A 13,221-nucleotide genomic window follows, 5' to 3' on the forward strand; every position below is an offset into this window, starting at 1 on the left:
GTTCTCAGGAAAACCCATGACAATATATCCAATGCCAATATACTAGCAAACACGCATCGCAGTTCTGATTCTATTTCTCTATCTTGCTATCTCGTCACTTGTCAGACACAACAACACGAAAACACAGAGTTCTATTTGTTACCAAACAGAGGCCGTTTTAAACTGTGGCAAAGTGCTGAGTAGACGTAAAAGAGGAAAACTGTCAGCGATCTAACTCGAAGTTCGTCTAGCGGATTTATGGCCGCCTATTGTATTATGCTAGTTTTACTAAAACTGGATGTGATTATAATACTATCATTGGTAAATTGTAACGTGCTCTTAAAAATCGAAGATATGTGAACACTTGTATGCTACTCCAGAATAGCAAATCCTAAAAATGGTAAATATCAAAATTGTTGGGATAAGAATCCTCTAGTTGGGTCCACTGAGCGTCGGTAGAGGTAGGTAATTATGTTCTGGGACACACTATGCGTACGCACGTAAAGGTGCATAGCTGAAAGTCCTTTTTTCTAGTGTAAGTTACAGGCTGTGGGTTCGTGTGAGACAGAGATATAAATTAGGTTCAGTGATCGACTAAATGTTAACTACGAGAACTTTGAAATTAGCAACGTACTCGACATGGCCGGATAGTGTATCAGTAGTTTCAGCACCTCGGTTCCATGAATCGTATAGGATCTATTGTGGATGTTGCTTTTAATAACTACGAAAAAATTTGCCGAAATTTATTTACTCCCCAAATCGGCATCGTGCCTTCATCGTCTGTTTGCGTTTCAATAACGCTTCTACACTGGACACCTGAGAGCGTGAATCAATGGTTCTACGGCTTATCTGTAACACTTTTTTAGATTTGCCGTAAGTGGTTTCGAGAAGCATGGGCTAGCCTACAGTTCTTCAACTTGCCAGAAAAAGGATATTGAATGTTTGCGGACAAATCATGTCCTGGTGTCGTGTTAATCTTGCTTTGTCTATGTATTCTCTATCAACGCCCCATACCAGCAGATGATGGAGAATTTTTTAACCCGACTGTTTACATTTTACTAGGCCGTTTTGTCTGCGGGAGAAGCCCATCGCGATTGTCCATTAACAAATACGACGGTATTATACCCTAAGCGGCACAAGCAGAGTTTTTAAGTAGCTTTAGACCAAGCAGTAAGATAAGAAGGTTATGTTTAACTCACAAACAGGCCTGCCCATACGTAAAATACAAGATCAGTAGAACGAGCCGACAAAACATTGCAGGCTTTGGAGGTGCTCATGTGAAAAGAGCACAGATGCACATAGCAGGCCAAAGCAAACGCTTTATCAATATTTTATCTTATAGGAAGATGCCCGTGTTAATCACGTGTGTTACTAATACGGGTATGGTGCACTGCGTAAGTAAACAAACTGATGCCTGCAATTAATACGGAGCACATTAAACGGGGACTATTATTACTAGTCGTTATATAGGCGACTCGCACATACATATTTTAACACCAACATTTTGTTTCATATAACTTCTACATTGATAATTCGCATCGCATCGTTACAATGTATTGTAGTGAAGTTACTAAAACAATTTCACGAACAAACAACGCGCGAGCCCCGCATCAGAATGTCACCGATAAAGGGAATTTCAACAGATATAGAACCGAGCTAGCTATATCCCCACAATGTACACATCGTATATATATACATAAACTTATGTACATATCGGGCGGGCGGGCGGTCGGTCAGTCAATCTATCTTGGCGTTTTTATCTCAGAACACTCTGACGAGTAGAGGCGGTGCTGTTTTGCGGATAAAAAAATACTGTTCTATCTGTTGGAAGATAGCGTTGCTGTAGTAAAGATTCAAGATGAGTCAAGTTTTGGGGGCTGACACGCTTTCACCATCCACAAATCCAGCCCTAACTCGATTCCACAGCGAGGTTAGTGTGATGCCGTATGGAGCTCCAGCAGTTCGTTGGCGCTGCTCTAGAGTGCTGTTTAACATACATTTCATGCAAATGACTGCTCATTTCTGCCGTCACATCTCCCCTACCTCACTCCCGGCTCTTCAACAGTACCCCTCTACATTCGGCTTTCAATCCGCGTGGACATACCGCATTCATCCATCGTACGTCAGTGTCCCCTCGGGGGTTGCTCTTCTACGACATAGAAAGTGAGAGATACAGAGAGGGAGAGAGAGAGCTATGAAAATGACGGAATAAGCAATCGCCAGAACTCAGGCGGCGCGTTAGTAATCGAGGGTATTTTGAACCACGTATGATTAGAAACCCACCTCACGATACCGGTTTGTGATACTTGCCGAACAACGTATCATTATCAAACACGATAGCCATTCAGATTATTCTACCAAGACCATTCAGGGGTGCGTGGATAGATATTACCGTGAGCATTATCGCATCAGCAAGAACATCAGCGGCCGCGGCGGCAACAATACTGTTTCTCTAATGGAATTAAAAGCGGGAACCTATCCCTGTTCAAATACTTATGCAATACACTAGAATACATAATGACGTTTAAAATGCCCCCAACTGGCAAAAATTATAGAAATATCTCTGTTTGTACATAAAGCTGTACGCAGCGATCAAACAAAAAAGGCAGGAATAATACAATTCATCAATCACTTTGTCGACGATAAATTAATTGTATGTATAGCTGGTGGGTATTTGAAAAGCTGCTCTATAGCCAGCAATTTTTAAACGTATTTCATAAACGATTAGGGGGGCTAAACCTTTCACTTAACTTCTTTACTAACTGTCAAGCTATGCCACCAATTGCCCTCTTTAAGGTAAGGCTGTAGCCTGGATTAGGTGTATTTGTCTCGAAATAATACGATAATGAAACGTTATCTGTTTTGAATCCCGGTCTTTTCTTCGTCTGATATGTCACTGTCTATGGTTTTGCACTGTTATCTTCAATAGTTATACCAATAAAGCAGTATTTTTGCAAAAATATCAGAAAAAAGTGTTACTTTACCAATATCTACCTCTTGAATTTTATATGATTTTTCTCATGGGACCGACGTTAGCAAATAGAGCAATATCTCGTCTACAGGGAGATAACGTTTGTCTTTCTTGAGCAACATTTTCTAAATTTTACCACGTATTCTTCTATGAAGCTCGGAACAAAACGATGCAACTTTTGTTGAATTTTCCCGCGCGAATATAGTAGTATAGCCCTTAATCCAGTATGTAACGCCTTCAGCCATGATCCTCTTGACCTAATAACCAACTGAGCTAATAATTTATAAACTTGATATAAAATCAATTTCACCGATCCAATTTATTTATGTTTATATTTATACCTGTCAAATATCGTAAGTTAGCGGTGTAAAATTTTTTAACGACAAAAGTTGAAATGACCAACGAGATTCGTGGAGCATATTGATAGAATAACATTTTAAACTTTTTGTTACCTCATTCATTTCCGGGGGTCGTCATTGTGTTCTAGATAAAGTTTGGTAATGTAAATCACGAATCTTTTAGTTGATTTTTACTGAGGCCCGTTTGAAACGCAGAATTAAAAAAGTGCACAATGTCACTTATGATTACCTACGTTGATTTAGAAATTTATCCAGCTTCTCGCGTTTATATAGAAGATATATATATATATATATAATACGCCTATCTTCCGTATAAATATTTTATATATATATATATATATATATATATATATATATATATATATATATATATATTTTGGAATAATAAAATCTATTCCATTTTATTATTCCAAAGGTAAAGATAATTACCTTTCAGATACTTCATAAAAAAAGCTGGTCTTTCTGATAACCGACGTATTAGATAACACGTAACAGGGTACCCTCGAGTACTTCGTGTACGGAGCCAGTGCTCTCGACCTAACCTAAGAAATAATCGTCTCAACCATCCTTTAAGCTGAGTAGCTATTTGCTGGAAATGAGATTGCAACATCATTAGGTTATCATCGTATCCCGCCCCACCTCGTATCTGTTACATAGCAGTTTTCACGTGCATGTCAAAACGAGACTTTAGGGACCCTTTAGGTTACAATCCAATATCATCAGGGCTTCGAAACTCATTAGAAGCGGACACGGACAGCGAGGTTACAAAATAGAAGGCCCACCTGTTGTAGTTTTGATTACATGATGGTCACAGGTACATCGCTGTGAGAAAAAATTTGCTTGCAACTATCGCCATAAATCGGTAAGGTACATCGTGTTGAAAAACTGTGCACATGTCAAACGTATGGCAGAGTTTTACCCTAACCGCTGGAAAATACCCCCTGAAATGCTGCGTGGATACTTGCCAAAATGAGACATTTGAATGTCGAAGAGTATTAGCGTCCAGAGCAGGTGGCAGTCATCGTCTCAACTTATTTCCTCTATATAACTATAGGCCTCTAATTTGATCAATACGAAACATAACATCAGTACTTCGCTTTGGATTTGTCTGTCGTATCGTTATTGCCGGCTGCTATTCACAGTATTGTTTTCCGGCGCGTATATTTCACATAATGTAGAAGAAATTGACGACGCTTCTATATACATATAGTAGGAAAAGCTACCTATGTTTTTTCGGTTATTTACCGTTTGTTGATACTCGATTACTGTTGGATGGGTATAGGTTCTGACATATCCGTTCCCCGGTTAATATTAAACGTAGGATATTGACCAACCTAGGCCATACAAGTTTAACTGAGTCTACGCGTGCGGACAACGTTGCCTTGATCTCTATCAAATTGGCAATTTCCCTTAAACTTAACTAAAAAAAAGTTATCTTAAAATATTATATTCCAACATGTATTCGACCTCACTGTCTCCTAGAGAGTAAGCTAAGGGTCACTAAGTTACTTTTTATTGCTATATATTTTTTGCCCATATGATATCAGTGGTAACGTCCCTTTAACATAGGCTGGCGTATATAAGTGTCTATCCCTCAAACAAAATAAATAGGAGAATCTTATGATCTTTACAGGACACGGCCTGCCAGTTCTTACGTCTTGAAAAAAGCTGATAGCCCCTAACCTCGGTTATGACCGTACGCGGCACGTTTAATACACCTACAGAGCAGACCTTCGCAAAGCGTACCTTCTTCCATCTTAAGACCCGTGTGATTGGCGTGCAACGTATTCATGGCCCTCCAACCGCTACACAAAGGCCAGCGTAAAGCTGAGAGGAAGCTGCTGCGCGAACGGTGGGTGGCAGAAAAGGTAGTCCTATGGTCCGCTGGTCACTTTTAACTAGTGAAAGGGTTTCGAGCCACACGTTCTCGACCTAAACAAAGGAGTGAAAGTGAAAAAACATGGGCCTAACCCAATTGATGGCACCCATAAATGATTGAGTGGTGCATATTCGGTATTCTTTCTGAACTGCATCTCGAATGGTACCCTCATTTACGACTGCAATCAACTGAATTGTCTCGAAAGTAACTAACCTTTTCTAGCGCGCACGAAATAGAAAGGTAGAATACATTTGGGAAAGCCAGCGTGGGCATGACTTCCAGAGCTTCTTGTTGGTTCTGATAGCACTGCTCGCCCGCTGCTACGCCGTTCGGTGCCACCATGCATCCGAATCGGCTCGCGGCTGACAATTTGCGTTATCTTAACGTAGGTACATTTAGCGAAGCAGCGATAAACGGTCATGAAATGGAGCTCTGGGGTGTGGGAAGTGGCCGAGATAGGATATACGAACGTAACTTCATAACCCAGTCAAATGATTTCCACATATGCTATTTAGTTCATGATGGAGATTCATCCCTGTCTAACAGCTGCCTTACTAAAATGATCATGAAAGAGTCCAAATTGAGCCAAATGGCTCCAAACCGAGGGCGTTAACAAAACACGCACACAGAACCAACCGCTGATTATCTAACTGTAATGTTACAACTATACAAACTACTCGCATAGTATATTGCCTCGGATAACATATCACGCGTTAGAATACAGTAAAGATCCTATACCCAAAAACAAAAAAAAAGGAGTGTATTGTGTTTATATTCTTCTAGTTCAGTGATAGTTATCGCAGCTAATACGTATCCTGATTATTTGCTAGTTTACTTAGTTCCAATACGAAGTTTGTTTTCCCGGTTCGAAGTCTATTTGAAGAGGCAACAGCTTCCTTAGTCAGTCTTGTCGGTCCAGATTACTAAGCGTACGTTTAGTTATATTGTTCTTTCTATCATACATCCTTGACGGAGCTAGCTACCGAACCCTTGCTGGCTTTATAGGCGATCACCAACTAATATTTGTGCGGTTATTAGACAGTCGCTACTGAACATATTGCAGGCAATGTCACGTACTTCTGTACAGATCATTCTAGCTCCTAAATGCTTGAAAAGGTCAATTTAATTTAGCGCGTTGTTCATTCGGGCTCACTTTAGAAGATCTTGTCCAGAACCCTGTTTTGGCCGTGTTCAAATCTCTGTTCCCCCATTCGCAGCGCTATAGTGAGGTGGGGAAGAACGGTCGCTCAATTTAGAATATTCTTTGTAATATTTCAGAGTATGGGGCCGAACAACCAGCTCCGGACGCATGGTTTGCCAGCTCGGGTCGGAACCCCCGCTGTAAAGTAAGCGGCTCCCGCTGTAATATACGCAGGCACTAGAGAACCTCCATGCGATGGGAAACCTAGCAGGGTAACGTAATTTTACGAAAAAGGACAAGACAGTTACTTGCCGGCCTCGTGCGGCAAACATCGTTTTATAGTTCTTTTAAAAAAGATAAGAAAAACGGTAAATGTTTCCTAGAAGAATAAACGTAAGTGATACGTCGACTTGGCACAAACGTATGTACTAACCATGCCAAGACATCAGTGAAGATGTTCCTATCCGGAGAAAATGGACGAACCTGTAAGACAGTAAATGGCAAACTTTTTGTTATTTATGCAACCTATAGGCGCCCTATAAGATATTGCATTTGAAGCGAACTCTACTCGCTTATATATATAGGCCTACGGCAGAAAGCATTTTATACTACGTTACATAACGAATGTATTATTCATTAGCTTCGTTCTGTCTACGGGGCATTTTCGAGATGATCAAATAATCATACTGTTCGAAACTTCGTTTTAGCGGCTGAAAATCGCGGGCCCACGGTAATCGGGAAATGTGCCGAATGCTTTTGCAACTTTCGAAAAGTCTATATATTACATGGTTGCATTTTCTTATTTTTGTTATCTATTTCAGTCGTTCAGCTTTAGATCAAAATATTGATATAAAGATTGGATGCATTATTTGTGATACTACCTTTCTCCACAGAAGCTATCGTGCGTTTTCTTCCCTGCTTTGTCTTCGATGAAAGAACGAGACGTCACCGTTTGTTGAGCGGCCCACATTTTAGAAATGAAAGCCGGATTCGGCTGGTTCATCTGTGACGACAACGGTTCCTAGTGCAGCCCTTTCAGTAGCCAGTACGGATTATACAAGAAATGCCCATGCTGACCGAAAGTCATGTTCTACCGTTATCGATGTAATTATTAGTCATTTTGTAGACTTTCTAAATTTGTCGACGGCTGCCCATGTAGAATGACTATACACCATCTAATAAAATATCCGATCGGTAACATGGTTTTGGAACGGTAATCAGCACGATCGCATAGTTAACGAGACTTTTTCAAGAGTAATCGATAAGCTGCAGCGATGTCTTTCTTCCCTTCAAAGTCGTATAACAGCTCACGTTGAAGAACCATCATCCCATCCACTCAGAACTACTGCAATTCTTAACAATTTGAAAAGGGGTATAACCCGATATTACTACATTTATTAATTCGTTGTGCTGTAGAAATTATGAGACAGTTTCAATGAAATGTACCTTTGATGAGAGAAACGTAAGCGTACGCGTAGTCGCGAGAGCGGTAGCACTTCGACTTGCAGGGGAATGAATTGAAGAAACTCGCAAAAAGGAAGATAGCGTAAACATTGAATGGAGACGATCCTGCTAATAAGAGAGTAGCCATAGCAGATCAAAATATATCTTGTGACGTGGGTTAGTCGTGGCGTCAATCAATACATAACGTCCCGCACAGAGGAACAAGCACTTGGCATTTTAAATAGTTCGAAAAAATGAAAAATTCAACAAACGCCAAACGAATTTATATTTAATTTGGCGCCGTTTTTCTCCAAGAATAGACGGCACTAGGCACATATAGATACTCGCTGATACCTTACAAACCTGCGTCTAGTGTCTCATGCTGACGCATCGTGGTTCCGCAGTTATCCGAGTTATGCGCTCATATTTTCCATTCAGGTCAATACAGCCATCCGCGTATGACAGAACTGACCCGCTTGAGAGAAAACGAGTTCAGACTGAGTGGTGGCTCTACTGCCAACTTGGCAAACTAAAAAAGACAATCCTCCTAGCTCAAAATAGGTCGTGAGTATAATGGCTGTTTCGCTCCCGCTCAATCGTCCCGCGTAAGCATGTGAATTTAAGCCAAGATGGACAAAGCTTGAGGATAATGGTTCCCTGCTGGGCCTTTAGTGAGCAATTTGAGATGTGCTGACAGTGTGTGTGGAAAAGCAGTCGGTCAGCGAACCACGAGGTTGCCGTAAGAGTGTAAGGCCGACAGAGCAAAGAGTGCTGTACAGGCAGTCTAGGTCGACAGTCCTTTCGGGAGATGTATCTTTGTTGTTCACAAGGAAAAGATGAAGACACGCTCGCGGCCGCTACCGCCTAAACATTGACATATAGCTACGAGAAGCGAAGAAGTAAGAGAGGAAGTTGCTACCTCCCGCAGCTGGATTGCCCCCATTTAAAAGATGGAGTGGAGTGGCCAAGTGATATGATTGGCAGACCGTGCACGTGGAGGATATAGAAAAGGATCGAGAAGGGGGCAACCAAGATGATAAAGAGAGGTGTTTTTTTCAAGCAACGGAAAAAAAGAACCGAGCTCGTGCTTTCTGACGGAGAACAACGAGTATGTATTGGCGGGTGGGCAGTTTTACTCGCATTTTAGGGTAATGGGGTCTAGGCAAGGATTGTGGGTCGGCTATTTAGTGAGCAAAAGGGGAGCTTTTACAAATGGATGGTTGCGCGACTCTCTAAGAGACAGACATTAGATAGACAGTGTTGTATTTAGATGTTTTTATTCCCCGTTTTCGACGTCTGTGTACTGCATGTCCCTGTGATAGCTTACTGGGTAACGTGTTAGCGTGCAAATTTTAGAGGCACATTGTGGTATCGGTTTGAACCCAAGTATAGACACACTTCGTTGGAACAACCATTCCATTAAACAAAAGATTTTGACCACTATGACAAAAAGCAGTATATTTTCAACTAATATTAAATTCATGTTGCGTGAATTTTCCATGAAGAAAATTGTGTTTCTTTAGAAACTTGGGCAACCTAAAGCTTTGCACCTTTTTTTCATTTCAACCAGTAAAATAGAATAACAAATAAGGGCGTTCGTACGAGATAACCTAAAAGATGTTATATTTACTCAACTGTATGCTTCCTAAGTACTTCAACTAGAAGAATTATTGTGTTATACATCCGATTAAACAATATAAAAGTTTGAGAATTTCCTGACAAAAACGCATCTAGAGATTGGCTTGATACATAATGATTACGCTCGTTCAGAAGAAGCTGTGTGTACTAGGTTCCGCAAATGTACCACAAACGTTTAGGAGACTTTGCAGAGAAAAATAGCGTTAATTGGCACAACATTAACAGCAAATTCATATGAACTATGACTGTTCTTATCATTAAATATGAGAAAATGATTCGGATCTATGAGCTCTGAAGCTGTTGATTCGTGACGCAACACTCAGTACTTACTAGGAACGCCTGGAACGCTGCTTGTGGAGCGAGGCCTGCATAAAAATCTACCAACATTTCCAATTTTTTGCTTTCTATGACAGTCTGATGAGTGCGATGCTTTATATTGCCGCTGCTGCTGCTGCTGCTGCTGCTGATCAACCTTTTGCTGATTAAGAGAGAATCATCATCCAGCTCTTCAATTGCAAGATTAGCAATGGTAAGTTACGTACAAGGCAGACTTAGGCGCAATGTATAATCAATGCGGGGTTTTTTTTTTAAATCCAGGTCAGAAATAGAATACTGGGCTTTTTCACATACACACAAAACATGATTATTATTACTATTCTCTAAAATGTGCTAACAGTCAATATTGTACCGATATGAATTTTGTACACCATGCTTGGGCTTTCTGTTTCCGAGCTTTCGAACATATATGAGTAAAGTTAATAGTTTTTAAGGTCTGATTTATTATATACTTAAATATGGTATAGAGTAGTGTTCTACCATGTCCGTCGTCATCCTCTATGTAGCACGATGTGAATCTTCTTCTAGTATTTGAATTGTGCAATGGCACTCAACACTTATCTTGCTGAAAACCAGATTAACGCCATAACGGATTTGTCGATAAAAGCTAGGAAAAAACCAAACCTGTCATTCTTCGTATGTTTCAACCGGTGAAATGCTGTTCGGGTTGTCCTGTGCTATTGTGCTATGTTAGTTCAACTTCTGCCGTATGCGCACTTTTAGTAAGTAAACCGTTCAAAACGTATCTCTTCGGCGTACACCCATCGCCCTTCAGCCGGGTGACGTCTGCTTCGACAACATTATCAATGCAGAGATGAGCAAGCACAAAAAACAAAGTTGCCGGTGTTCATCCTCCACTTCTGATTTCAGATGAGTCGAAAGCAACTCGATAAAAAAAATAGGAAAAACCGATTCGTCCATTCTTCTTTCACGTCACCTCTTTCTACTGATGATTTTGAAGGAGAAGTACAAATATTTCAGACCTTTGAGAATTCATCCCCACGAATGGCGACATGCCACCATTCGTCCCTTCGGAAAATCGAGTTTAAACCTACGTGTAGCCGGAAAATGTCTTAAGGACAGTCGCGGGTATGTCCATAAATCATATTTCTAATATACCACATTTGTACTTGTATGATAGACAAGGAACGCAAGAATCCTTCGAAAAGTGTTCTCTACGCACCCATCAACAAAAAGTGTACTTTCGAAAAAATCCAACACCCACGATGTGATGTTTGATCGACGATGGTTATTGCTTTGCTCTTGTAGCATACGTTTATATGTTTTGTTTTGTTGTTAGTAGTAGCATCTGATGAGAGTGTTTACAAAACAAAGAAGAATGATCAGGCATAGAAACGTGATAGACGCCGCAACAAGCTTCGTTCATTTTACCGATTACTTTTTTAGACCTGCAGAACGGCTTCTAGAGTGTATTTGGCTCATCGTTGATAGTGAATTTGTTGAAACAGTCAATCCTATTTCAGTCGACGTTATGATGTTCCTAAAAAAAAAAAAAAAAAAAAAAAAAAAAAAAAAAAAAGTAACTTTTTTCACTACGAAATTAAAATCGAACTTGAGAGCCGTGTATATTTTCGTTTATTCAAAATCGAAAATGATCAGAAGTTGACGAGAATAGTCAGAGATTTATTATTATGAACGATTATGGTCTTTTCATCTGGGTTTTATTATAGGGTGCTTTTAGATCAGAGAGGAGCGTCGACAGCAAGTGAAACAATGTTTACTACTATATATACAACACATGTATAACGTTAGCAAACATCTTGCCTTTGTTGTTCTTTTATCTTCCTTCAAGGTATAACCCGACTAGTAAAATATCAATGACACGAATCTCATAATGTGAAAACGATAGAGTTTGCACATAAAAACTTGCTATTGGGAAGTTCTTGAATCTGCCTAATGATCTGATCAATTTTTATGGTCTAATTCGGCCCGTGAAGAAAACTCTCATAGAAGAACTTTACCTTTGGAAGAACTCGCTTTCCCGTCTAAAAATCCGAAAATATCTGGCGTAACTTTCCACTGTAATCTTCTACCGTAGGGCCACTTTAAGCAATTAAGCAGCCGTTATTCAGAATGCTCATGTCTGCTGAGTTCTGTACCTGACAAATTGTAAGCCTCTGAGATTATATTTGTATGGGCATTGTAGTAAGCTGACTCTAACGCTACTGAACTTCGTTATCATCGTCAAGTAGGACGAGTGGCAATAACCACTCGGTATTGGTACAGATAAAAATTAATATTTTTTCATTTGTACAATTTAGGACACACCAAATACAATACAAAATGAAGTGGATATATTTTTATTGTTGTCACCTTCATTATCGTCGATATCATTCATCTCAATCGGTCGCGTTCTCTCTCTCTCTCTCTCTCTCTCTCTCGCTTATTGATTTCATTTTCGCCCCCATTTTCCACTAGCAATTTTCACCATTCAATCGCCATTTCGTCACTTCTTTCATAATCATTATATCGTCAGTATCATCTGAAACTGTGATATCTTTCTTACACTCTTCTTCCACGCCGTCATCATCATCATCATCATCATTTATTTATTTGTATAATCTCTTGTTAATTATTATTTTACTAGGAATTTTTTGTTAATGGGACTGATGTCTTCAAGTCACTGTGTTGTTTATAGTATGTTGATGTTGTTCGCGGAACGTCGGCTTAAGTCTGGATGGAGCTGGAGAGGATTGCATGTTTCAAAGAATTATGTCTGGAGGAAGGAAGATTGGTCAGCGGTTGAATTAGATCGCCAACGGTATGTACAACGGGTACAATGTTTTGTCCTTACTTTCATTTTGTCTCGCCTTCTCCTATAGAGACATTAGTCATATTCAATCGTCATATATTTGATTCCTCTTGTGGCATCGCTTGTCACAAGAAGTCTAAAAGTTCCTGTTTTCTTCTATTTCGACCTTTTTCCACGATCCTCTCTCCCTTTGGCCGTGGGGGAAAACTTATCCTACATTCTGGACAACTCCATTGTTCCTAGGCTACAACAAGGTGACGAAGCGTGAAATTTCTGCCCTTTCTCGTGTCCTATCCATGCCCGACCACTTCCAACAGGATGCCCAAAATGGCAACCGAGTTGATGACAACACATCTGTACTATCGCCTCTTCACAGAACCTTAGAAATACCGCGACAGGTTTGCCAGGTCTTCCTTTTTGTTGAATCGATGTTACGAACTGATCTATGTAACCGTCTACTCTTGTCATTGTATCTCAGAATACGGTACCTGGGAAGTTATTCCCCTTGATTTTTTTGGTAATTATTATTTCTGTATTCCGTATTTATCTTTATCTTCTTTACAAAATATTCTGTACACGTAGCCAGCCCATGAAAAATGTTGCCTACTAATGTCGTCTCTTACATACGTGGAAGTTCACCACTTCCATTTGGGTGTCCCATCAATTGATGCATGTTTACGTTTCGTTTCCTTGTTTGTATAT

The 13,221-nt window shown here is 40.0% G+C and overlaps 1 protein-coding gene across 7 annotated transcripts; it reads right to left on the reverse strand.

Moving 5' to 3' along the window:
• Nucleotides 1-5,586: 5,586 nt before the first annotated feature.
• Nucleotides 5,587-12,009, reverse strand: LOC111243467 (uncharacterized). Of its 7 annotated transcripts, none has more exons than XM_086976680.1 (5): nucleotides 11,729-12,008; nucleotides 11,139-11,247; nucleotides 7,211-7,682; nucleotides 6,763-6,812; nucleotides 5,587-6,407 (listed from the first exon to the last, which is right to left on the reverse strand). In XM_086976680.1, the coding sequence occupies exons 3-5, from the start codon at nucleotides 7,330-7,332 to the stop codon at nucleotides 6,343-6,345; spliced, it is 237 nt and encodes a 78-aa protein (XP_086832806.1). In that variant the 5' UTR covers nucleotides 7,333-7,682; nucleotides 11,139-11,247; nucleotides 11,729-12,008; the 3' UTR covers nucleotides 5,587-6,342. The 7 variants fall into 7 exon arrangements, 6 of the variants coding, with proteins under 6 accessions (XP_086832806.1, XP_086832802.1, XP_086832800.1 ...); XM_086976676.1 differs by having other exon boundaries at nucleotides 5,596-6,593; nucleotides 9,741-11,247; nucleotides 11,729-12,009; XM_086976674.1 differs by having other exon boundaries at nucleotides 5,596-6,593; nucleotides 11,729-12,004.
• Nucleotides 12,010-13,221: the final 1,212 nt, after the last annotated feature.

Source organism: Varroa destructor, unplaced genomic scaffold, assembly GCF_002443255.2.
Source record: "Varroa destructor unplaced genomic scaffold, Vdes_3.0 BEIS01000001.1, whole genome shotgun sequence".
Classification (NCBI taxonomy): Eukaryota; Metazoa; Arthropoda; class Arachnida; order Mesostigmata; family Varroidae; genus Varroa; species Varroa destructor.